The sequence below is a fragment of the Hylobates moloch genome, unplaced genomic scaffold (assembly GCF_009828535.3).
Source record: "Hylobates moloch isolate HMO894 unplaced genomic scaffold, HMol_V3 SCAFFOLD_12, whole genome shotgun sequence".
NCBI classification, from domain to species: Eukaryota; Metazoa; Chordata; class Mammalia; order Primates; family Hylobatidae; genus Hylobates; species Hylobates moloch.
In genome coordinates, this window is record NW_026652287.1 from 39,998,806 (window position 1) to 40,024,450 (window position 25,645).

Here is a 25,645-nt window from a genome sequence, read left to right on the forward strand (position 1 = left end):
ATAAACAAACATCCATATATAGTTTGTGTGTGTGCATGTGTGTATATATATATATATGAGCATAAATTTTAATTTCTCCAGCATAAATACCTAGGAGTTGCTAGGTTATTACAGTTGTTGATATTAAAACCTAGTTTTTCTTTCTTTCTTTCTTTCTTTCTTTTTTTTTTTGAGATGGAGTTTCACTCTTGTTGCCCAGGCTGGAGTGCAATGGCACAATCTCAGCTCACTGCAAACTCTGCCTCCCGGATTCAAGCAATTCTCCTGCCTCAGCCTCCTGAGTAGCTGTACACGGGATGTGGAACAGATTACAGGCCTGCGCCACCACACCCGGCTAATTTTGTATTTTTAATAGAGACGGGGTTTCTCCATGTTCGTCAGGCTGGTCTCGAACTCCCGACTCCAGGTGATCCACCGCCTTGGCCCCCCAAAATGCTAGGATTACAGGTGTGAGCCGCCATGTCTGGCCAAAACCTAATTTTTCTTAAGCTTTAAGTTGAACTCATTGACATTGTCATTTTCTTTATAAATCTGGTTATTTTCATCTGAAAATAAGAATAACACTTTTACTTGTAATTTTATTAATTTTAAATTAATACATTTATTCATAAAGTATACATTCCTTCCTAGGGTTTTCAGGTTAAATTCTGATAAATGGTTAACCCTATTTACAAACTTACTTCAATTTCCTCAAATGTTTTATACTATGTTTATAAATATTCCAACTCCCCCCACCCCGTTCCACGCAAATTTCAAGTACCTAGTGAAGAGGATTTATAAATCTAACAGGCAAAGTCACTTGGGTCCCGAGTGACTCATAAATCCAATTGATCGAATCTATAAATGTAATAATTCAAATTCTTTTAGATATTCAATAAGTTTTATAAGCAGCCACGTTCTCTTAAATTGTTCATATTAAAATAGCAAGTCTAATTGCTTTTTGCAATAAAATTATGTGGTTTATTGGTTAGCTTCTCTAATACGTCAAACTGTTCCAACTCTTCTTTTTTTTTTGAGATGGAGTCTCGCTCTGTATCCCAGGCTGGAGTGCAGTGGCGCAATCTTGACTCACTGCAAGCTCCACCTCCCGAGTTCACGCCATTCTCCTGCCTCAGCCTCCCAAGTAGCTGGGACTACAGGCGCCCACCACCACGCTCGGCTAATATTTTGTATCTTTCAGTAGAGACGGGGTTTCACCATGTTGTCCTGGCTGGTCTCGAACTCCTGACCTCAGGTGATCCACCCACCTCAGCCTCCCAAAGTGCTGGGATTACAGGCACGAGCCACCACATCCAGCCCCAACTCTTTAAATGGCAGATGTTTCTAGATTGTGCTAAAGATGTCAAAAACTTCTAAATTTAACACAAATCCTACTAATGATGTTTAGTTTGCCTAAAATTTTCTAACTTTCCTGAGGATATAAAATAACTTTCCTAGCTAAGAAGAATAAATTTAACATATCAGAGGGGTGGGATTTGAAGAGATTTCATCAGCTGTAGAATTGAGTCCTATGTTTCCTGGAGATGGTTCTAGTTGAGATGTTTCTGCTATGTCAGTGGGGAGGGGAGTCCCACATCCATGCCTTTTGGGGATTACAGAGCTCAGGGCATCCTGTTTCTCTTGGACAAATATCTCTCAAATGTCCCACTTACCCCATGTTTATTGAAATCCTTTTTTTCCTTTTATCATCTAATTTGGATAGATAGAAATTTGTATTGCTGCTCAAATTTCAGTTTAATTTCCTCTACCATCTGACTGGATTTAATTAATGTAATGCATTTTCCTGCATTTATTAGGTTCTGAATTCCTTTTAGGTTTTTTTTTTTTTTTCTTGGGTCAGAGTCACATGTGATAGTCCATTTATTGATAATAATCAATAATAAGGGGAATCATATGAATATTACTATTACTATTGTTTTTATTGTTTTTCTTACCTTAATCCTATTCCTCAAACACATCCAGTGTTAAGAGGTAGATAAGTATCTTCCCCTATCTTTTTACCTTGTAAGCATATACACACATACATACACATACAAATAAACACACACATTACACACATGCACACACATATACATACAAATACACACATACACATATGCACACATGTACACACACATACACCTCCCCCACATGCACACCCATGCACACACATATGTACACACATACACACATATACATATGCACATACACATATAACACATACATACATGCACACATGCACATACAAACGCATACACACACACCCCACACACATTTACACACATACACACACCCCACACACATTTACACACATACACACATGTATACACACATATATGCATATACCCATACACACAGACATACACAGACATCTACACACAGATACACACATACACATCCACACACATATACACACTCCTCACACACATACACACTTATATACATATAGGCATATACAAATGTACACACAAACACACATATATACACACATGTATACATACGTATACACAAACACACATACATACATAGGCATACATAGACATACACAGAGATACACACACATACAGACACACAACCCAACACATACACACATATACACACACCCACATATATAAGCACACACACACACACACATGCACACACAGTGGCGTCATTTTATTGAGCACTTACTATGAGAGGTTTAGGACAGTGATTAATGATTCAGCCTCTGCTGCCAGAGTCTTGTTTCTCCTTTCAAAAGTCAAAATAATCATAAATAGCCTCTACTTCATAGATATCTTCTACAAATTAAACAAGTTAATATATAAAAAACATTTAGAGCAACACCTGGCTCATAATAAGTGTGTGCTATTTTTATTTCTATATGCCAGAACATAAATACCATAATATAAAATTTTAAATTAAACCAATTGTTTCTAAACCAAATGCAATACTATATACATGATACTCTGTAATTTGCTTTAGCTAACAATGGCTCAGAGACCCTTTTGCTTGTTAATGCCTATAGGTATACTGCAATATTCATTTTAACAGCTGTATGGCTATCTCATTATTTGATTTCATCTTCATTTATTGACCCAGTCTGTAGGGCATTTAGGCTTTCTACAAACTATCCTGAGATGAACATCACTGGACAAGATCCTTGCACAACTTTTAAGTGTTTCTGGAAAGATTAATTCCGGGAAGGGGAATTGCTGAGTCAAAGGGCATATGCAATTTACATGGCTATAGGTACAAACTTATTGCATTGCATAAAGGTTACATCAATTTGTCTTTCTTGCTTGCTTTCTTGCTTCCTTTCGACAAGATCTCACTCTGTCGAAGTGAGAGTGCTGGAGTGCAGTGGAGTGATCACAGCTCACTGCAGCCTTGAACTCCAGGGCTCGAGAGATCCTCCCACTTCAGCCTCCTGAGTCGCTGAGACTAGCGTCATGCACCACCGTGCCTGCTCTTTTTTAATTTGTTTGTACAGTTGGGGTCTCGTTATGTTGTCCAGGCTGGTCTTGAATTCCTGAACTTCAATTTGTATTTCTTTTTTTTCTTTTTTGAGACGGCCTCTCGCACTGTCACCCAGGCTGGAGTGCAGTGGTGCGATCTCAGCTCACTGCAACCTCTGCCTCCTGGGTTCAAGTGATTCTCCTGCCTCAGCCTCCCAAGTAGCTTGGGTTACAGTCACGTGCCACCATGCCTGGCTAAATTTTTTTGTATTTTTAGTAGAGACAGGGTTTCACTGTGTTTGCCAGGCTGGTCTCAAACTGCTGACTTCATGATCCACCCATCTCAGCCTCCCAAAGTGCTGGGCTTACAGGTGTGAGCCACTGCACCCGGGCTGAATTTGTATTTCTAATGGGGCTTCTTGAATCAGAAAAAGGAGCCCGAGTGGATGCCCCTTTTAATTCTCCTTTGGATGGACTCCCAGCCTATTCTTAATCAGAAAAAGGACAGCTGTTATTTCATTAATGAGAGAGAGAGAGAGAGAGAATGAACAAACACGTCTTTCCTTGCAGAATACAGCTGAGAGCTTTGTCCCTGTGCTTAAACAAATATCCACGTGGACTAAATTCACCAAGGGAGAGACGTCCTCCCTGGCCACAGTCTTCCTAGAGAGTGTGGAAAGCATGACACTGGCATCTTTTTGGAAACCCTCAGCAAATGTCACTCTGGCTGTTCGGACGGAATACTTAGGTAGGAGACACCCTTCGTGGCAAAGTTACACCTAGGTGATGATTTTGAGAGTTGACTTTGGCAATGGGATTTTCCCTGGGTTTCCCACTCATTCTTTCCCCAACTGTTTAAAAACTTTGAATTCACAGCAAAGCAAGTCTAATCATATTAACAACATTGTCCATTCACTGAGCACTTGGCAAAGGCCAGGCACTGTGCTAAGATCATATCATTAATTTATTCTACAAATATTTGCTGATTAGCTGCTATGTGCTGGGCTAAGGTATGACAGTCATAGGCTGTGCTCAAGTACTTCCTGTTTGCCCTGCTGGGCCCATGGTAGAATTGTACTTCCTGGCTACTGTGTGGTTAAGTGGGATTTGGGGACTAGCTCAGGCCAATAAATATGGGAATAGAGTAGTTGCCAGTATGAGACTTTCCAGAACTTTCTTTCCCTCTGCCCATATGAATAGCAGTGCTTCAGGTCACAGCTGCTCCATCTGCTTGGGTCCCAGAATAAAGAAATATAGAACATGGCCTCAAGTCAATTTACAATAGACCCAAAGCATTAATGAGATATAAACACTTGTTATTTTTTAATCCACTAAGACTTAGGGTTGTTTGTTGCCGCTGCAAGCCTGATCCTTTCCTGACTGATACATACTTGATAGATAACTACTTGGGAATAGTGGGTGCTGCAGATCTTTTACATTAGCACCCCACTCCTGGAAGTAGTTCCAGTATCATTCACATAAACCTACGAAGTTCCAACCTGATGGACACCCAGACGGCCAAGAGGTGGAAATAAAATATTTGGTGGACTCCAACCAGTAGTGAACAAAATTAGCCTCATGAATCTCATATTTTAGTGAGTTGAGTCAGATAATAAACAAACAGACATCTGGTATACCAAATAGAGGTAGTGCTATTGAGAAAAAGTACAGCAGGCTAGGGAGGTTAGAGAGGGTTGGGATTACAGGGAGAGTTGCTATTTTATATAGGGAGATCAGGGTAAGTCTCATTGGGGCAGGGATGTCAGGGAAGAGAGCCACGTAAATATCTGCAGAAAGAGCAAGTGCAGGAATACCTGGAGAATTCAAGGAACAATGAGGTGTGCAGTGTGGCTGAAGTGGCATTGAAGATGGCGAGAGCAGTAGGAGAAAGGAAGGGAGATGGAAATGTAGATAAATATAGAGACTTAAGGGTTTTTTTTTGTTTTTGTTTTTGTTTTTTGAGACAGGGTCTCACTCTGTCACCTAGGCTGGAGTGCAGTGGTGTGATCATAGCTCACTACAGCTTTGCACTCCCAGGCTCAAGCGATCCTCCTGCCTCAGCCTCCTGAGTAGCTGGGAACTATAGGTGTGCACCACCATGCTTGTCTAGTTTTTAAATTTTTTGGTAGAAGTGAGGTCTTGCTATGTCGCCCACGCTGGTCTTGAACTCCTGAGCTCAAGCGATCCTCCTGCTCGGCCTCCCAAAGTACTAGGATTACAGGCCTGAACCACTGTACCCAGCCAAGATTTTATTTGAAGATGAAAGGACATTGGAAAATTTGGGAACAGGTATGGTATTATCTGGCTTATATTTTACAAGGATACTTCTGGTTCCATTATCTAGTTTATTTTCATGAAGGGCCAATGGATTAGGTCCTGCAATGCTTGTCATGATAGAGATGAGAAATTGGAGGCACAGAGAGGTTAAGTCAATGCCCAAATTTAGGCAGCTAGTGCGTGGCACAGCTGGACCTCCCAGTTACCACCATCTGACTGCAGAACCTGAGCTCTTGTGTACCATGCTAGGCTTGCCCCAATCCCTTATTATTTCTTTTGGTTTTAGAAAACTTATATAAGGCCAGGGGCAGTGGCTCACACCTGTAATCCTAGTGCTTTGGGAGGCCGAGGCGGGCGGATCACGAGGTCAGGAGATCGAGACCATCCTGGCTAACACAGCGAAACCCCATCTCTACTAAAAATACAAAAAAGTAGCTGGGTGTGGTGGTGGGCACCTGCAATCCCAGCTACTTGGGAGGCTGAGGCAGGAGAATGGAGTGAATCCAGGAGGCGGAGCTTGCAGTGAGCCGAGATCGTGCCACTGCACTCCAGCCTAGGCGACAGAGCGAGACTCTGTCTCAAAAAAAAAAAAACTTAAGAGTAGAGAGAAGATCATGACTGTTGCCTTCCGTCACTGTTGACTTTGACCCCATCTTTCCCTGATGCACCCCCTAGGATATGAGAGTTCACTTCTAAGGCTCCAGCTGAGTTACTCATTTATTTGGTGCTATGGTCCCCCTATCATTCATCATGGGACTCAAGATCTTTCCTATGATGAATTGAACTTTCTATTCTTTTCCTTTGCTCGCCATGATGGAGGTGTACCTTTTTTTGGACAGAAACCAAATTCAGGACTGACTTTCTGGGTGACCTCATACGAACTCTCCCTTTCTCTTTTTAGACATTGAGAGCACAGTTATCAACAAAGAATGCAGTGAAGAGAATGTGACCTTGAACTTGGTAGCCAAGGGGGATAAGATGAAGATCGGGTGTTCCACAATTGAGGAATCTGAATCCACAGGTACAGTTCCTCTCCTGAGAATGCAGATTATGGTGGATTCCATCAATAAGTATTTATCGATCCCTTTCTAGGTGCCAAGACCAGTGCCAGATAGTTGAGAACCAATGAGGGCAGAAATGGTCCATGCTCTCAGAGAGTTTTCCATGTGCTAGGGAAGTCAAACATTAAATAACCTTATAATACCGGAGTATTGAGACCTTCACTGGCCTATATGATATGTACTGCTCACATTCTGCTGTTGAGCAGTTGAAATTTGTATAAGCCAGGTTGAGAGGTACTGTAAACCTAAAATAAACACTGTATTTTGAAGGTTTGGTGCACAAAAAGAAGGATTAAAACATCTCATTTGTCATTTTTTATATTTAAAATAATTTAAAAATAATAAATATTTAAAAATTTAAAATATGTAATATTTAAATTTTTTAAATATGCAATATTTAAAATATATTTTTAAATTTTAAAATATCACATTTATATGTTGAAATGATAATATTTGGCTTATACTGCGTTAATATATTATTAAAATTAATTTTATCTTTTTTTACTTTTAAAAAATGTGTACTAGAAAATTTTAAATTACATATGTGGTTCATACTGTATTTCTGTTGGACGGTGCTAATCCGTGTCAGGGATGGCAAACTGTTTCTGTAGAGGGCTCGTTAGTAACTATTGTAAATATTGCAATTAATACAGCCTCTATCACAATGACTTAACTACCATTATAGTGCAAAAGCACCCATAGACAATATGTATATGAATGTACCTGGGCATATTTCAATAAAACTTTATTTAAAAAAGTAGGTGACAGCCAGATTGGCCCATAGGCCACAGTTTTCCAGCCCTGATCTGATCTATGCACATGATTAATGCCGTGATTAATACTTTCATGTAAAAGCACAGTGTGCAATATGGAAGAGCTATTTAAGCGAAGTCCTGAGGAATAGGTAGAGAAAGTAGGAGAGAGTGTGTTACAGGAAGTATAAGCTACGGCTCCGTGTTGAAAAAAAGCTTGGTATAGTCATGGAACTAAAAGTAGAGTGGGCTGGAGCATCAGGAATGCGGGGGAGAGAGGGAAAAGAATTGAGGGTCGCTGGGCGTGGTGGCTCACACCTGTAATCCCAACACTTTGGGAGGTCGAGGTGGGTGGATCACCTGAGGTTGGGAGTTCGAGACCAGCCTGACCAATATGGCGAAATCCCGTCTGTACTAAAAATATAAAAAACGAGCCGGGCGTGGTGGCGGGTGCCTGTAATCCCAGCTACTCAGGAGGCTGAGGCAGGAGAATTGCTCGGCCAGCATGGTCTCGATCCACCCGCCTTGGCCTCCCAAAGTGCTGGGATTATAGGCGTGAGCCACCATGCCCGGCCAGAGGTTTTTTTTTTAATGGTTCTAGAAGCCCGCTGGTTATTTTAATCTCAGAGCAACACAGTGAGGTGCATGACTCTCTCTCTCTCTCTCTGTCTCCCTCCCTCCCTCGTGTGTGTGTGTGTGTGTGTGTGTGTGTGTGTGTGTTGGGTCTTCCATAATAACAATTGAGCAAACGATTCCCTCCTTTTTTCATTTGGGGAAACCTGCAGGGACCACTGGTGTGGCTTTTGTCTCCTTTGTGGGCATGGAGTCGGTTTTAAATGAGCGCTTCTTCCAAGACCACCAGGCTCCCTTGACCACCTCTGAGATCAAGCTGAAGATGAATTCTCGAGTCATTGGGGGCATCATGACTGGGGAGAAGAAAGACGGCTTCTCAGATCCAGTCATCTACACTCTGGAGAACATTCAGGTTTGTGAAGAGGTCTCTACTGAGATTCCCGTCTACCTGTTGGGAACTCCTCCTCTCTCGATTGCCTTAACTCTCATTTTTTATGGGAAGCTATTGAGGCCGGTAAGCTTCCACAATTTCTAGTAATTCAAGCCAATTAACAGAAGCCACAGCTAGAGGAATGAGGTCTCCCACTGTTACCAAACAGAACTAGGTCCATTTGCCCATGTGCAACAGAAAGCCAAACACTGAAGCACTGGGTTTTTGTAGAGAGAGAAGTTTATTGCAAGGCTGCCAAGCAAGGAGACAAGAGCCTGGCTCAAATCTGTCTTCCCAAGCTGGGAGGCTGGGGCAGGTTTTATAGTCGGTGGGTAATGAACTGCGATCTGATTGCATCTTACAATGAAGTGATGCAGGGAGGTGTGATCTGATTGGATCCGGCCATGGGGAGTTGCCAGGGCTTGATCTGATTGGATCCGAGATCCTGCTATGTGGTGGTTGCTTCTTTTTTTTTTTTTTTTTTTTTTTTGAGACAGAGTCTCACTCTGTCGCCCAGGCTGGAGTGCAGTGGCACAATCTCAACTCACTGCAAGCTCCACCTCCCAGGTTCATGCCAGTCTCCTGCCTCAGCCTCTCGAGTAGCTGGGACTACAGGCGCCCGCCACCACGCCCGGCTAATTTTTTGTATTTTTAGTGCAGATGGGGTTTCACCGTGTTAGCCAGGATGGTCTCGATCTCCTGACCTCGTGATCTTCCTGCTTCGGCCTCCCAAAGTGCTGGGATTACAGGCATGAGCCACTGTGCCCGCCCTTTTTTTTTTTTTTTTTTTTTTTTGAGATGGAGTTTCACTCTTGTTGCCCAGGCTGGAGTGCAATGGTGCAACCTTGGCTCACCGCAACCCCCACCTCCTCGGTTCAAGCCATTCTCCCAAGTAACTGGGATTACATGTGCCCACCACCATGCCCAGCTAACTTTTTTGTATTTTGTAGAGATGGGGTTTCACCGTGTTGCTCAGGCTGGTCTGGAACTCCTGACCTTAGGTGATCCACCCGCCTCAGCTTCCTAAAGTGCTGGGATTACAGGCATGAGCCACCATGCCCACCCTTCTAGTATACATTCTTAAAGCATGTTGTTCTTAAACTGTTACTAAAAATATTTCTCTGCTTACTTGGTTTTTATATGTTTTTTTCTCCCACTGCACTGTGATCTCCTTGGAGGAAGAACTGTGTCTGTTTTATTTACTAATGTCTCCTGTAAACAGTACAGATCAAGGCATGTAATAGGTATTCAATAAAAACATGTTGAATGAGGCTGGGTGTGGTGGCTCATGCCTGTAATCCCAACACTTTGGGAGGTCTATGCAGGTGGATCACTTGAGGTCAGGAGTTCGAGACCAGCCTGGCCAGTATGGAGAAACCCCATCTTTACTAAAAATACAAAAATTAGCTGGATATGGTGCACTGCACTCCAGCCTGGGCAACAGAGTGACACTCTGTCACACACACACACACAAACCACACATTGAATGAATAAGTGAATGATGAGTGACTTCGCAGAAGGCCTTATTATGGATTTGATGAAAGGAAGAGTTTTCTTCTGGCAACAGGAATGTGAGCTGCCCCATCAGACTGGCCCTCACTGCATAATGAAATCTCAGTATTTTTCCCCATTCCCTCAGAACACACCCTGTGTATTCTTGTTCCCAGTGACTCTTGAGGATGGTCACATTTAATCCATTTGATGGGGATTCTCAGGTGACCAGGGCCTTTGTTTTTTTTTGTTTTTTGTTTGTTTTTTAGCCAAAGCAGAAGTTTGAGAGGCCCATCTGTGTTTCCTGGAGCACCGATGTGGAAGGTGGAAGATGGACATCCTTTGGCTGTGTGATCCTGGAAGCTTCTGAGACATATACTGTCTGCAGCTGTAATCGGATGGCAAATCTTGCCGTTATCATGGCGTCTGGGGAGCTCACGGTCAGTAATGATGATTTGTTCCCTGAGGCAGAGTATCTGCCTCCAAATCCAATGGGAAAATATTGATTAAACATCTGTTGTGTGTCTCCCATGGGGTTGGGTGTTGTGGGATGGAGTCATGGGGACAGAAGCGGTAGGTGATATGCCTTTGCTCCTGCAGAATTTACAGTCTGGTTGGGAGGCCATGAAACTCAAATACACAATGAGAAATAATGACCCTAAATAGGGCCAGGCACTGGAGCAATCACAGATCTTAATGAACACATATCAGGTGTGCTGGGCTCTTTAAGTTAAGTGGTTTCAGACCCATTTCACAGAATGGGTAAAGTGGCCTGTCTAGTCCTGAAGCTAGAAATTGGAGCAGGTGGAATTCAAATGTGTGGAAGTCTTTTTCCGCTAAAACATGCAAGTGGGTCAAGAAGGAATGCTGTAAGAATTCAGAGGTGTCGGCCGGGCGCAGTGGCTCATGCCTGTCATCCCAGCACTTTGGGAGGCCGAGGCGGGCAGATCATGAGGTCAAGAGATCGAGACCATCCTGGCCAACATGGTGAAACCCCGTCTCTACTAAGAATACAAAAATTAGCTGGGCATGGTGGTGCATGCCTATTGTCCCAGCTACTTGGGAGGCTGAGGCAGGGGAATCGCTTGAACCTGGGAGGCAGAGGTTGCAGTGAGTCAAGATGGCACCACTGCATTCCAGCCTGGCAACAGAGCGAGACTCTGTCACACACACACACACACACACACACACACACACAAAGAATTCTGAGGTGTTTCCAAGACAGCCAATGATAGATCAGGAGGAAACAATATGAAATAAGCCTTGGTGAATGAATAGATTCGGCAGAGAGGAAGGACATCCGCATCAGTGTTGTAGAAAGTATCCTTTCGCCTGGCACGGTGGCTCACACCTGTAATCCCAGCACTTTGGGAGGCTGAGGTGGGCAGATCACGAGGTCAGGAGATCGAGACCATCCTGGCTAACATGGTGAAACCCCATCTCTACTAAAAATACAAAAAATTAGCCAGGCGTGGTGGCTGGTGCCTGTAGTCCCAGCTCCTCAGGAGGCTGAGGCGGGAGAATGGCATGAACCCGGGAGGCGGAGCTTGCAGGGAGCTGAGATCGCGCCACTGCACTCCAGCCTGGGCGACAGAGCCAGACTCCATCTCAAAAAAAAAAAAAAAGAAAGTATCCTTTCCTATCATGGTAGATCCAAAGTTTAATTCCCTACCAGGGAGGCCATAAGTAAGTGCCATTTCGAGGAGGCCATAAGTAAGTGCCATTTCGAGGACCCTGTGGCTTAGGATTTAAGAGAACTGGATCCAGAACAAAACTGACTTAGTTTCAAGTCCCGTCTCTACCACTTTCTAGCTGTGTTTTCTTGGAAAAGTCACTTAACTTCTCTGCACTGAGCCCAGCTCTCTTATCTCAAAAATGAGAACAACAACAACAAAATACTGATAACTAGCATTTATATAGTATGCTTCTGGCACAGTTGTACTTGAAATGTTTTCATTTAATTCTAAAACAACTCTATAAGGCAGTTACCATTAATATTCTCTTTTTAACAGATGAGGAAACTGAGAGCACAGAGCAGTTAAGTGTCTTGTCCAAAATCACACAACTAGAAATTGGCCAGTTTTCTTTCTTTCTTTTTTTTCTAGACTGAGTCTCACTCTTGTTGCCCAGGCTGGAGTGCAGAGGTGTGATCTCAGCTCACTGCAACCTCTGCCTCCCAGGTTCAAGTGGTTCTCCTGCCTCAGCCTCTCATGTAGCTGGGATTACAGGTGGCCACCACCATGCCTGGCTAATATTTTTTGTTTGTTTGTTTAGTAGAGATGGGTTTTCGCCATGTTGGCCAGGCTGGTTTCAAGTTCCTGAGCTCAGATGATCCACCTGCCCCAGCCTCCCAAAGTGCTGGGATTACAGGCATGAGCCACTGCGCCCAGCCAATGGTCAGTTTTCTTAACCACTTTGTGACAATATCATAGACAGGTGCTCATAAGATGGTGCCTGGCATATCTTTAACCCACAGAAAGCACTCAGAGACATTTAAAATTAATTTCAAATTAATTATGAATAAATGGCATAGAAGAAGGACTTAGCTTGTCATGTTCCACTCCTGAAGTTGAAGCATTCCTTAATGTCTGCATTATCAGTTGGGATTCAGTACAGGAAGCAAAAACCACCCCAGGTATTTCAAGCAGAAAGGGATTTAACACAGGGAGTTGGGTGCTCACAAAAATCTCTGGGAGGGGATGGAGGAGTTGAAGTCAGGGAGCTGTCCCTTCAATTTTGGCTTCAAGATCATCCCCCAATGCAGCTGTAACTCAGAGGTCAGAAATTGCTGCTGTCATTTTGCCACCCCACTCCACCATGAAATTGGGGACTGGACAGTTGAAATGTGGAATTAAGCTCACTCCTGTCTGCAGAAAGCTGATATTTGCCTCCCTTCTGCATTCCAAAACATTCACAGATGTATCTCACTGGAGAACCTAAATTACATCCAGGACCTTAGTTCCAAAGGATTCTGGGAGATGTAGTTTGTGGACATCCAGCCCCAGTAATACATAGAGTAACTCATAGGACAGGACTGGGAATAGGTGCTGGTGGATGCCAGTGGATTGCAAAGGATAATGAAGGACAATATCTAGTTCACTCTGAGTGTTAGAGGGAGAAAAGGCCCCCGAGCTAATTTTGCCCAAGCCAGGGTTTTAGATAACTGTTCTTCCCGACTGGGGGGATTTTGATCCCATTCTCAGGCCAACTATGGAATTCCTTCCTGACAGATGGACTTCTCCTTGTATGTCATTAGCCATGTGGGCATTATCATCTCCTTGGTGTGCCTCGTCTTGGCCATCGCCACCTTTCTGCTGTGTCGCTCCATCCGAAATCACAACACCTACCTCCACCTGCACCTCTGCGTGTGTCTCCTCTTGGCGAAGACTGTCTTCCTAGCCGGTATACACAAGACTGACAACAAGGTCTACATCGCTCGGGCTGTGTCCCCACCAAGCCCCATCTTCTCCCCATCTGCCTCAGCTCATTCCTACCCAACTCCCTCTATCCCTGTTCCTACCTCAGGGCCTTTGCATATGCTGTGCCCTCTGCCTATAGCACTCACTTCCCAGCTTCTTACCTGCTTGACTCCTTGTGACAGCTCTCAGTTTAAAATTATGTCCCTGATCATGTTATGAATTGTAGTGGTTCCACCTATTACTTGTTTTTGTTTGTTTGTTTGTTTGTTTGTTTTTGATACTGAGTTTTGCTCTTGTTGCCCAGGCTGGAGTGCAGTGGCACGATCTTGGCTCACTGCAACCCCTGCCTCTTGGTTCAAGCAATTCTCGTGCCTCTTGGTTCAAGCAATTCTCCTGCCTCAGCCTCCTGAGTAGCTGGGAATACAGGCATGAGACACTATGCCCTGCTAATTTTTTTGTATTTTTAGTAGAGTCGAGGCTTCGCCATTTTGGCCAGGCTAGTCCTGAACTCCTGACCTCAGATGATCCACCCTCCTCGGTCTCCCAAAGTGCTGGGATTATAGGCTTCAGCCGCCACTCACGGCCCCTCCTGTTACTTTCTAAACTAGAGGTTCTCTCCCTGGGTGCTTTTTCTCCCCAGGGGAGACTTCGCAATGTCTGGAGACATTTTTGGTTGTCACAACTGGAGGAGCGTGCTACTGCTATCTGGTGGGTAAAAGTTAGGGATGCTGCTAAGTATCTTGTAGTGCCCAAGACAGCCCTCCATGGCAGAGAATGATCCTGCAATAATGTTACAAGTGTTGATAATGCTACAGTTTAGAATCTCTACTTCCCTTTTTCTTTTCTTTTTTCTTTCTTTTTTTTATTTTTATTTTTTGGAGACAGGGTCTTGCTATGTCACCCAGGCTAGAGTGCAGTGGCCGAATCATATCTCCTTATAGCCTCCCAGGCTCAAGCGATCCTCGCACCTTTGCCTCCCAAGTACCTGGGACCACAGGCTTATGCCACCATGTCTGGCTAATTTTTGTATTTTTGTATAGAGAGGGAGGTTTCATCATGTTGCCCAGTCTGGTCTCAAACTCCTGGGCTCGAGTGATCTGCCTGCCTCTGCCTTCCAAAGTGTTGGGATTACAAGCATGAGCCACCACACCCAGCCAATAAAACTTTATTTACAAGGCAGGCAGCCAGCCCATGGGGTCTAGTTTGCTGAACCTGCCTATTTTCAACCATTCCCTAAAGTAGGGTGATCAACAATCAGTTTTCCTAAAACTCTTCCTGTTTTAGAACTGAAAGTCATGCATCTTGGGAAATCTCAGTTCCAGACAAACCAGGACCATGGGTCCCCTTACCAAGAAGTGCTGCTGCCTGTGGTCAAGAACCACTGTGCCTCTCTATAAATGTTTGTGAGATGAATGAGTGAGCTAAGTTTGGGGAATTTCCAGCCGAGGAGTCTCTCTCTTCCTTTCTTCCTCTTGACGTCTCTCTGGGTTGGAGGATCCTGACGTGCATGCTTCTCCCCTCCAGATGGGCTGCGCCATCATCGCGGGCTTCCTTCACTACCTTTTCCTTGCCTGCTTCTTCTGGATGCTGGTGGAGGCTGTGATGCTCTTCTTGATGGTCAGAAACCTGAAGGTGGTGAATTACTTCAGCTCTCGCAACATCAAGATGCTGCACATCTGTGCCTTTGGTTATGGGCTGCCGGTGCTGGTGGTGGTGATTTCTGCCAGTGTGCAGCCACAGGGCTATGGAATGCATAATCGGTGAGTGACATCCTCTCTCTTCCTGAAGACCCTGCTGCCAGGGCTTATAGTGATAATGACATGAGCAACAAGAAGAGTAACAACAGTAGCAGTAGTTGTGGCTACCATTTATCGAGCTCTTACATTATGTACTGTTGATTTCAGGACCACCATGTGCAGCAGCACAGGTTGTGCACTGCACAAATCCAGGGTCACTACTATTTGAGATTTATGTTCCAGGAAGAGAACATCTGGCTTACCTAACTTGATTATTTTCCTTTTCTTGTGTGTACAACATGGGGGGTGGGGGTGAAAGCGGGAGAGGAATACTTCTGCATGGTGGTGTGTGCCTGTAATCCCAGCTACTCGGGAGGCTGAGGCAGGAGAATCACTTGAACCCGGGAGGCGGAGGTTGCAGTGAGATGAGATCCCACCATTGCACTCCAGCCTGGGGAACAACAGCAAGACTTCATCTCAAAAAAAGGAGGGGGAATATTGGGGTGCTGTTATTGAACATGATGGAATGGTTGTTGTGTTGTAAAAGCAGCTAATGTACACTAGAGACATAATAAAAAGAGGCAATCCTTTCTTCCTCCCTCCCACTCTCCCTCCCTCCCTCCTCCCTTCTTCCTCCCTCCCTCCTCTCTTCTTCCCCCCTTCGTATCTCCCTCCCCCTTCCCTCCCTCCCTCCCTCCCTCCCTCCCTCCCTCCCTCCTTCCTTCCTTCCCCCCCTCCCCCTCTTCCTTCCCTTCCTCCCTCCCTCCCTCCCTTCTTTCCTTCCTTCCTTCCCTTAAATAAACAATTTTATGAAATATCTTGTCTATGCTAGGCTTTGCTCTGAGTGCTGAGTATTCAGAGATGAACAAACACCTAAGGCCCAAATTCTCATGAAACTCATAGTCTAGTAGTGGAAGACAATTTGCAATCACACAAGCAATTAAACAAGGTAACTTATGATAGTGATAGCTGCTATTTTTTAAATGCAGTGGGCTCTGCTAGATGGATACCAAGAGTAGAGATAGGATGCCCTATCTAAGGATAGTCAGGAGTGGCTTCTCAGAAGAGGTGACATTTGAGCTGAGATTTATTTATTTATTTATTTATTTATTTATTTATTTATTTATTATTTATTTTGAGACAGAGTTTTGCTCTTGTCGCCCAGGCTGGAGTGCAGTGGCGTGATCTCGGCTCACTGCAACCTCCACCTCCCGGGTTCAAGCGATTCTCCTATCTCAGCCTCCCAAGTAGCTGGGATTACAGGCGTGAGCCCCCACGCCCGGCCTGAGCTGAGATTTAAATGATAAGGTGTACCAGTGGAGAGTTCTGCATAGAGGGAAACGGGATTACGAAGTTGTGAATTGGGAAATGAGCTCAACCTTGGGCACTAGGTAAACATTTCAGGTACATTTACCCAGGAAGAAGGTCTAAAAGAGGAAGCACGGTGGTCTAAAGGAAACTGAACTGCAACCAGGACCATCCTGAGTGTCATCTGAGCCTCACCGCCCAGTGTTCTCCTCCACTAGGGCATTTGTTGGGACAGGGTTAACTGTAAGGTCAGGACTCTGAGACGAGCTCTGACTCCTCCTATTTCTCTCCATAGCTGCTGGCTGAATACAGAGACAGGGTTCATCTGGAGTTTCTTGGGGCCAGTTTGTGCAGTCATAGTGGTAAGCAAATACTACAACAGCCTGGCGAAGTGTGTTCTGAAGGAGGAGCAAGGAGACCTGCGAGATCTGGAATTTCCAGGGGACATGTGCAGCTGAGAGGGTCACTTATTCCCATCAAAAGATCTCCTTTCCAGGCCGGGCGTGGTGGCTCATGCCTGTAATCCCAGCACTTTGGGAGGCTGAGGCGGGTGGATCACCTGAGGTCAGGAGTTCGAGACCAGTCTGGCCAACTTGGCGAAACCCCATCTCTGCTAAAAATACAAAAAATTAGCTGAGTGTTGTGGCGAGCACTTGTAATCCCAGCTACTCAGGAAGCTGAGGCAGGAGAATTGCTTGAACCCAGGAGACACAAAGGTTGCAGTGAGCCAAATTCGTGCCACTGCACTCCAGCCCGGGTGACAGAGCGAGACTCCGTCTCAAAAAAAAAAAAATATGAGTTATCGGCCAGGTGCGGTGGCTCACGCCTGTTATCCCAGCACTTTGGGGATCACTTGAGGTGAGGAGTTCAAGACCAGCCTGACCAACATGGAGAGACCCCATCTCTACTAAAAATACAAAATTAGCTGGGTGTGTTGGCACATGCCTGTAATCCCAGCTACTCGGGAGGCTGAGGCAGGAGAGGAGAATTGCTTGAACCAGCGAGGCAGAGGTTACAGTGAGCCGAGATTGCGCCATTGCACTCCAGCCTAGGCAACAAGAGCAAAACTCCATCTCAAAAAAAAAAAAAAAAAAGAGTTCTCCTGTCCAATCATTCATTCTTGAGATTTCGAAGTTAGACAATAATTTCTTTGACTTGGGAATTTTGTTTTTCTTTCTGAAAGGCAAATACCCCTGGGAGGGACCATAATTGTATCCGTCTTGTGCACAGGTCCATGAGTCTCTCTGAAGCAGTGTCGTTGTCTGGGGATAATAATATCCAAGGTTCGTTGCCTCATGCTGAGGAAATCAAGGACACAGACACACACAAGGAGTGAGTTTAAGAGCAGAGGTTTAATAGGCAAAAGAAAGAGAAAGGAGACCAGCTCTCTGTCTCTTGCAAGAGAAAGGGCCTCCTGAGTGGGACTTCTGGCCTGCAGCAAAGTGCAACGGATTTTAGACTGGCTTGGGGCGGTGTCTGATTGACATAGGGCCCAAAGATTGGTTGGACCCAGTGTGACATTTATGTAGAGCGCGAGGAAGCTGGCCACCCACCCTGATCTTTTATTATGCAAAGGGGGTCTTTACTTGGCTGGCACCATGTTGTCTTCTCCTTACTGTCTACATGGTTTACAAAGAAAAGGGAAGACGGAGCTGCCAATTTTTTTTCTTTTTTTTAGACAGAGTCTCACTCTGTCACCCACGCTGGAGTGCAGTGGTGCAATCTCGGCTCACTGCAACCTCTGCCTCCTGGGTTCAAACAATTATTCTGCCTCAGCCTCCCGAGTAGCTGGGATTACAGGCACGCACCACCACACCCGGCAATTTTGTATTTTTAATAGAGATGGGTTTTCACCATGTTGGCCAAGCTGGTCTCAAACTCCTGACCTCAGGTAGTTTGCCTGCCTCGGCCTCCCCAAGTGCTGGGATTACAGGCATATGCCACTATGACCAGCTAATTTTTGTATTTTTAGTAGAGATGGGGTTTCACCACGTTGACCAGGCTCCTGACCTCAGTTAATCCACCTGCCTCAGCCTCCCAAAGTGCTGGGATTTCAAGCGTTGAGTCTCCGCGCCCAGCCAGAGCTGCCATTTTGAACATGCCTATTCCCCAGGTAACCGCTCTCCTATTGGCACAACTGCCAGCATTCACCCATGCAAGCTTCTAGCTTCCCTTTCTATGTCTATAGCTCGATTCTACCGGCTGCTCTCCGTTAGAAAAGAAAATGATTTGGGAGCTGCTTTTCATTCAAAGGAAAACCTTACCGAGGACTTCCTTACCCTCACTATCTGCCTAAATAAATCTTTTTTAACTCCTATGTCATCTCCTAGGCACAGATTTTGAATGAAAGAAAAAGTAAAAAGAAATTAGGAGGAATTGTGGGGGAAGGAGTGAGATGACAGAGGGAAACGGTGGATCGAGGCAAAGGGAGGCCAGGGGATGTTAAACACCCATCTCTTTGCCTCCCAACCTCCATCCAGACTTGACAGCCCTGCCAGATGATGATTCTTCTGACTCTCACTCATTCCCCTATGTCTTTTGTCATATTTTTCGAGGATTAAAATTTTGTTTATTTTTAATTTTTGTGGGCACAAAATAAGTGTGTATATTTATGGGGTATATGAAATATTTTTATACAGGCACAGAATGTATAATAATCACATCAGAGTCAACAAGGTGTCCGTCCCCTCAAGCATTTGTCCTTTGTGTTACACACAATCCAATTATGTTCTTCTGGTTTTTGTTTCGTTTTGTTGTTTGGTTTATTTTTATTTTTATTTTGAGACAGAGTCTTGCTCTGTCACCCAGGCTGCAGTGCAATAGCATGATCTCAGCTCACTGCAGTCTCTGCCTCCTGTGTTCAAGCAATTCTCCTGCCTCAGCCTCCCAAGTAGCTGGGATTACAGGTGCCCGCCACCACGCCTGGCTAATTTTTTGTATTTTTAGTAGAGACGGGGTTTTGCCATGTTTTCCAGGCTGGTCTCGAATTCATGACCTCAGGTGATCCACCCGCCTCGGCCTCCCAAAGTGCTGGGATTACAGGCATGAGCCACTGTGTCTGGCCTCTCCTAGTTATGTTTAAATCTACAATTCGATTATTATTAACTATAGTCACCCTGTTTTGCTAACAAATACTAGATCTTATTCATTCTTTCTATTTTTTTGTACCCATTAACCATCCCCTCTTCCCTGTTCCCCGCCCACCCCTCCACTATCCTTCCCAGCTTCTGGTAACTGCTGTTCTACTCTCTAGCTCCATGAGTTCACCTGTTTTAAATGTTTAGCTCCCACAAAGAAGTGAGAACATGTGAAATGTGTCTTTCCGTGCCTGGCTTCATTTGTAATGTTTAATTGACTGATCTAATTCTTGGGGATGCTTGAAATTATATTCTTCCACAGAGGTTTTGTGCTGATATCTATCAGATTTTTTTAATGGGGGGCATGTATTAATTTTCAGGGGTCACCGTAATAAGCTACTACATGCTGGGTGGCTTGGAACAACAGAGACTTGTTATTTCACAGTTCTGGAGACTTGAAGCCTGAAATCAAGGTATTGGCAGGGCCACGCTCCCCATGACAGCACGAGAGAGGGGTCTGGAACAGACAAATTTTCCCATTTGATAAGACCACCGGCCAGGCACAGTGGCTCATGCCTGTAATCCCAGCATTTTGGGAGGCCGAGGTGGGTGGATCACCTGAGGTCAGGAGTTCGAGACCAGCCTGGCCAACGTGGCAAAACCCCGTCTCTACTAAAAAATACAAAAAACGAGCCAGGCATGGTGGCAGGCACCGATAGTCCCAGCCTCGAGAGGCTGAGGCACAAGAATAACTTGAACCCAGGAGGGGGAGGTTGCAGTGAGCGGAGATAACGTCACTGCACTCCAGCCTGGGTGACAGAGTGAGACTGTCTCAAAAAAAAAAAAAAAAAAGAAACACTAGTCATATTTCAGTCAGATTAGGGTCTGCCCTAATGAGTTCATCTTAACTTGATTATTTCTGTAAAGATTCTATTTCCAAATAAGGTATATTCTGAGATCTTGGGAGTTAGGGATTCAACATACCTTTTTCTGGAGACACAATTCAACTCAAACTGGGTACGAACAAGTGGAAACCATTTTTCATAAATGCCTCATCTCACAGCTTCCTGGACTATAAAGATAGTGTAAAATTGAACTCCCAATCCATGGAAGGCCAGAGCTGGGGTTCTTATCTCTCCGCTCCTCCTTCTCCTCCTCTTTTTCCTCCTCTTCCTCATCTTCCTCCTCCTTGTCCTCGTCCTTTTTTTTTTTTGAGGCAGGGTCTTATTCTGTTGCCCAGGCTGGAGTGCAGTGGTGTAATCATGGCTCACTGCAGGCTCAACCTTTCGGACTCAATTGATCCTCCCGCCTCAGCCACCCAAGTAGCTGGAACTACAGGTGCATGCCACCACGTGGCCCAGGCTGGTCTTGAACTCCTGGGCTCAAGCCATCCTCCCACCTCAGCCTCCCAAAGTGCTGGGATTACAGGTGTGAGCCTTGGCAGCCAGCCCTCATCCTCTTTCTTACCCCTCTCCTCCCCTGCTTCCCCCACTCTGTCTTCTCTCCTCTCTTCTTTTCTCTTTGTTCTTCACTAAGATCCAAAGCCTAGACAGAACAGTTACCCTGTTTCCTCTGTTGGCTAGAATTTTCTTTTTCTTTTCTTTTCTTTCTTTCTTTTTTTTTTTTAGACGGAGTCTCACTCTGTTTCCCGGGCTGGAGTGCAGTGGCACCATCTCGGCTCACTGCAAGCTCCACCGCCCAGGTTCACGCCATTCTCCTGCCTCAGCCTCCTCAATAGCTGGGACTACAGGCATGCGCCACCACGCCTGGCTAATTTTTTGTATTTTTAGTGGAGACGGGGTTTCACCGTGTTAGCCAGGATGGTCTCCATCTTCTGACCTCATGATCCACCCGCCTCAGCCTCCCAAAGGGCTGGGATTACAGGCATGAGCCACCGCGCCCGGCCCAGAGTTTTATTTTCTAGCCCACCCTTTCAATGAGAATGGGGTCTTTATTTTATTTGGTGGACTCTACACCTTCTTCAGACCCTAGGGCTTGCCCCTCTGACTCCACAAATGACCATTCAATCTCCAGGGTTTTAGATTCTTGATTTTAGGAAATACCCTTAGGACAGCTACAGCATTCTGGTTCATTACTGCTCTCTCATTTATGGCCTCTGAAGATTTGTTTTTATTTTCTTATAAGCTTAATAGGCTGTCTGTTGGGGCCAGGCGCAGTGGCTCACGCCTGTGATCCCAACACTTCGGGAGGCCAAGGTGGGCAGATCACTTGAGGCCAGGAGTTCGAGACCAGCCTGGCCAACATGGTGAAACCCCGTCTCTACTAAAAAAAAATACAAAAATCAGCCGGACAAGGTGGCTCGCACCTGTAGTCCCAGCTACTGGGGAGGCTGAGGCAGGAGAATCGCTTGAACCCAGGAGGCAGAGGTTACAGTGAGACAAGATGGCGCCACTGCACTCCAGCCTGGGTGACAGAGCAAGACTTGGTCTCAAAAAATAAAATAAAAATAAATAAATAAATAAATTTAAAAGGCTATCTGTTGGGGTTCGTCCAGCATTTTTGGTGTTTTGTAGTGAGAGGGATTTTCAGAACGAGATTCCTAAAACTCAGAGTCGATCCTGATGCTCTTCTGCGTGAAACTGTTCTATAGCTTCTCCATTGCACTCAGGGTGATGTCCACTCCCTGAGCCTGACACCTCAGATCCTTCACTGCCTGGCCCTACCCAACTTCCCTAGGGTCCCTTTCTGGCTTTTTCCTGCCTGCTCGGCCCTCTAGCTGTACCAGCCAACTTTCTACTTCCTTGAAATACCAAGTTCTCCCCTCTAGACCTCTCTCATGGAGGTGATGGTGATGACAAACAAACCATGTGTGTGAGATGCTTAGTACAATGCCAGGCATTTACCAGAGTGCAGTAAATATTAGGTATGATCAATCATGGAAATAATGATAATGATGATGTTGACCAGACATGGTGGCTCATGCCTGTAATCCCAGCACTTTGGGAGGCCAAGGCAGGCAGATCACTTCAGGTCAGGAGTTTGAGACCAGCCTGGCCAACATGGTGAAACCCCATCTCTACTAAAAATACAAAAATTATCCAGGTGTGGTGGCCTGTGCCTGTAATCCCAACTACTCAGGAGGCTGAGGCAGGAGAATTGCTTGAACCTGGGAGACAGAGGTTGCTGTGAGCCAAGGTTGCGCCATTGCACTCCAGCCTTGGAGACGAGAGCGAGACTCCGTCGCAATAATAATAATAATGCAATGTTTATCTTACCCATTCCCAAATCTTCAAGGACATTGGGCTTTCTTGGAAGTTCTACTCATCTGGAAAAAACAATTCCCCTGGGGCCGTGGTTCTCCACTGGTGCAGTTTTCCCTCTAAGGGGAAGTTGGCAAAGTGTGAAGACTTTTTTTTTTTTTTTTGAGACAGAGTTTCACTCTTGTTGCCCAGGCTGGAGTACAATGGCATGATCTCGGCTCATTGAAAGCTGCGCCTGACGGGTTCAAGCGATTCTCCTGCCTCAGCCTCCCCAGTAGCTGGGATTACAGGCACCTGCCACCACGGCCAGCTAATTTTGTATTTTTAGTGGAGATGGGGTTTCTCCATGTTGGCCAGGCTGGTCTCGAACTCCCGACCTCAGGTGATCCACCCACCTTGGCCTCCCAATATGCTGGGATTACAGGTGTGAGCCACCGTGCCCAGCCAGAAGACATTTTTGGTTGTTACAACTAGAGAGGTGGGTTCTACTGCCATTTAGTGTGTAGAGGCCAGGGATGCTGGTTAACATCCTACCGTGCACAAGGCAGCCCCCTTCTCCCTGCTGCCCCCATGCACCGAGAATGGTCTGACCCAAATGTCAGTATTGCCCTGGGTGAACAGACCCTGCCCCAGGTGTATGTATATCTTGCTCAGGGATGCTTTTGAGGGAGGGCTTTAGAAGATAATAAACTCCACTCAAGTTCGCAGTCTATGTCCTAACGTACTGGATGCACCTTGGGAAAATAAACAGAGACCACCCCATTGAGAACCAGCAAAGGCTGTTTATTCCGAGATTTCTGTAGTCCAGCAGTACAAGAGTCAGCTACCATCACCACTCGCGTTGGCTCAGACTCAAAGGCAGGCAGAGAAGTGGGGAAGGTTTATAGAGGAAAAAAAGAGAAGGCTACAGGTAAGCCCTGATTGGAGGCTGTTGCACAGATGGGCAAGCTGTAGGTGGCTAACTAGGAGCAAGGTATCCTGTGTGATTGGTTAGGGGTACCTATTGGCTTCTACCTGTTGGTCCTAAGTTGGAAGTAGGGACAAAAATTAAGGAAGCTGTCAATTACTAACCAAGTCCTGCTGTCTTGGTTCAATTGCTACAGGGGTCATTCTTTGGCTTTCTGGATTGGTTGCTATAAATCGTGGGTCAGAATTCTCCTTTTCTCTTTTTTTTTTTTTTTTTTTTTGAGACAGAGTCTTGCTGTGTTGCCAGGCTGGAGTGCAGTGGCACAATCTCAGCTCACTGCAACCTCTGCCTCCCAGGTTCAAGTGATTCCCATGCCTCAGCCTCCCAAGTAGCTGGGATTACAGGTGTGCACCACCACACCTGTCTAATTTAATTTTTGTATTTTTTTTTTTTGAGATGGAGTCTCACTCTGTTGCCAGGCTGGAGTGCAGTAGCGCAATCTCAGCTCACTGCAACCTCTGCCTCCCGGGTTCAAGTGATTTCCCTGCCTCAGCCTCCTGAGTAGCTGGGATTACAGGCATCCACCACCATGCATGGTGAATTTTTTTTTTTTTTTTTTGTATTTTAGTATAGACAGGGTTTCACCATGTTGGCCAGGCTGGTCTCGAACTCCTGACCTCAAGAGATCCACCCGCCTTGGCCTCCCAAAGTGCTGGGATTACAGACGTGAGCCACCACGCCCAGCCCAGAGTTCTCTTTTTATAGGTCTTCTGGCCCTTGTCTATTTGTATATCCAGTCTCCATCCTTCTGCTTGACTTTGCAGATCAACTCCATCCTCCTGACCTGGACCTTGTGGATCCTGAGACAGAGGCTTTCCAGTGTTAATGCCAAAGTCTCAACGCTAAAAGACAACAGGTAAAGCCCACTTTCACCTTCCCTCCTCTTTTAATTTCCTCTTCCTTCTTCCCAGAAAAATTCTTTGAGCACTTTTTTTGTGCTGGGTTCTTCTATGCCCGAGACAGAGGTGATGAGGTCTGTTTAGCATATCACACCATCTAGATCTGCAGTCTTAAAGTCCAGCTCAACTATTTACGAGCTGTGTGACCTTAGGCAAGTTACATAACCTCTCAGAAGCCCATTTGCCTCACCTACAGAATGGGGATATTAACATTGCCTATTTTAGGTGCCTTACAAGCATTTAGCACAGTTACTAGGAACAGTGAGTGTTTCATATATTACAACTATTAATAAACTTTCTAATTTTTCCCTGTGCATACTTATATGTGCATATTTACAAGAAACTGAATCATACTATTTGGTTTTTTATGTTTATTTTTCTCTTGAGAATGTCCTGATGATTTCTGACTTAATTAGATATTATTCTACAATATGATTTTCTTGCACAGCGTTTCGGTGTAAATCTGTAGCACACTGTATTTAAGTCATACCATATTCATGGACACTTAATTTGCTTCTATGTGTTTTTGGTTTTGGTTTGTTCTCTGTGTAAACACTACTGCCTTGAGCACCCTTGTAGGTAAATCCGTCCACACTGTGGCTATTTAATTACAACAGTAAACATGAAACTACCCAAATCCAACTGCCTGAAGGGTAGGTTGGACTGTAATGCTTTTAGTATGTGCATCGTAAATTGATTTTCAGAAAATTTGTTTCCAATGATGAGAATACCTATTTACTTGCAACATTGTCAACACTGGAGTTTATTGTTTTTGATGTATTTTTTGCTGATTTAATGCGTGAAATATTCTATCTCATTATTTTTGTTATACATATTTTATATTAGGGATTTGGGACTTCTTAAATATTTTTATAGATCAATTGTGTTTCCTAACTTCCTCACTCTACTGTCTGTTTTAAGAAATTTCAGCAACCATCGTCTAGGTTTTATTGTCAGTAACCTAATAACTTCTTTGCTTCTTTTTTCTTTAGTATCCACTCCCTTATCCATTTTAAAT

The 25,645-nt window shown here is 44.9% G+C and overlaps 1 protein-coding gene across 1 annotated transcript in view; it reads left to right on the forward strand.

The window, feature by feature from the left end:
* ADGRE1 (adhesion G protein-coupled receptor E1) overlaps window positions 1-25,645 on the forward strand; it is a 55,828-nt gene that overhangs the window by 23,146 nt on the left and 7,037 nt on the right. Inside the window, exons 8-14 of the mRNA XM_032171522.2 lie at window positions 3,987-4,164; window positions 6,595-6,714; window positions 8,292-8,491; window positions 10,270-10,440; window positions 13,231-13,425; window positions 14,944-15,179; window positions 16,759-16,825. Of these exons, the coding sequence (XP_032027413.1) occupies window positions 3,987-4,164; window positions 6,595-6,714; window positions 8,292-8,491; window positions 10,270-10,440; window positions 13,231-13,425; window positions 14,944-15,179; window positions 16,759-16,825 (1,167 nt within the window). The remainder of the gene's footprint in view (window positions 1-3,986; window positions 4,165-6,594; window positions 6,715-8,291; window positions 8,492-10,269; window positions 10,441-13,230; window positions 13,426-14,943; window positions 15,180-16,758; window positions 16,826-25,645) is intronic.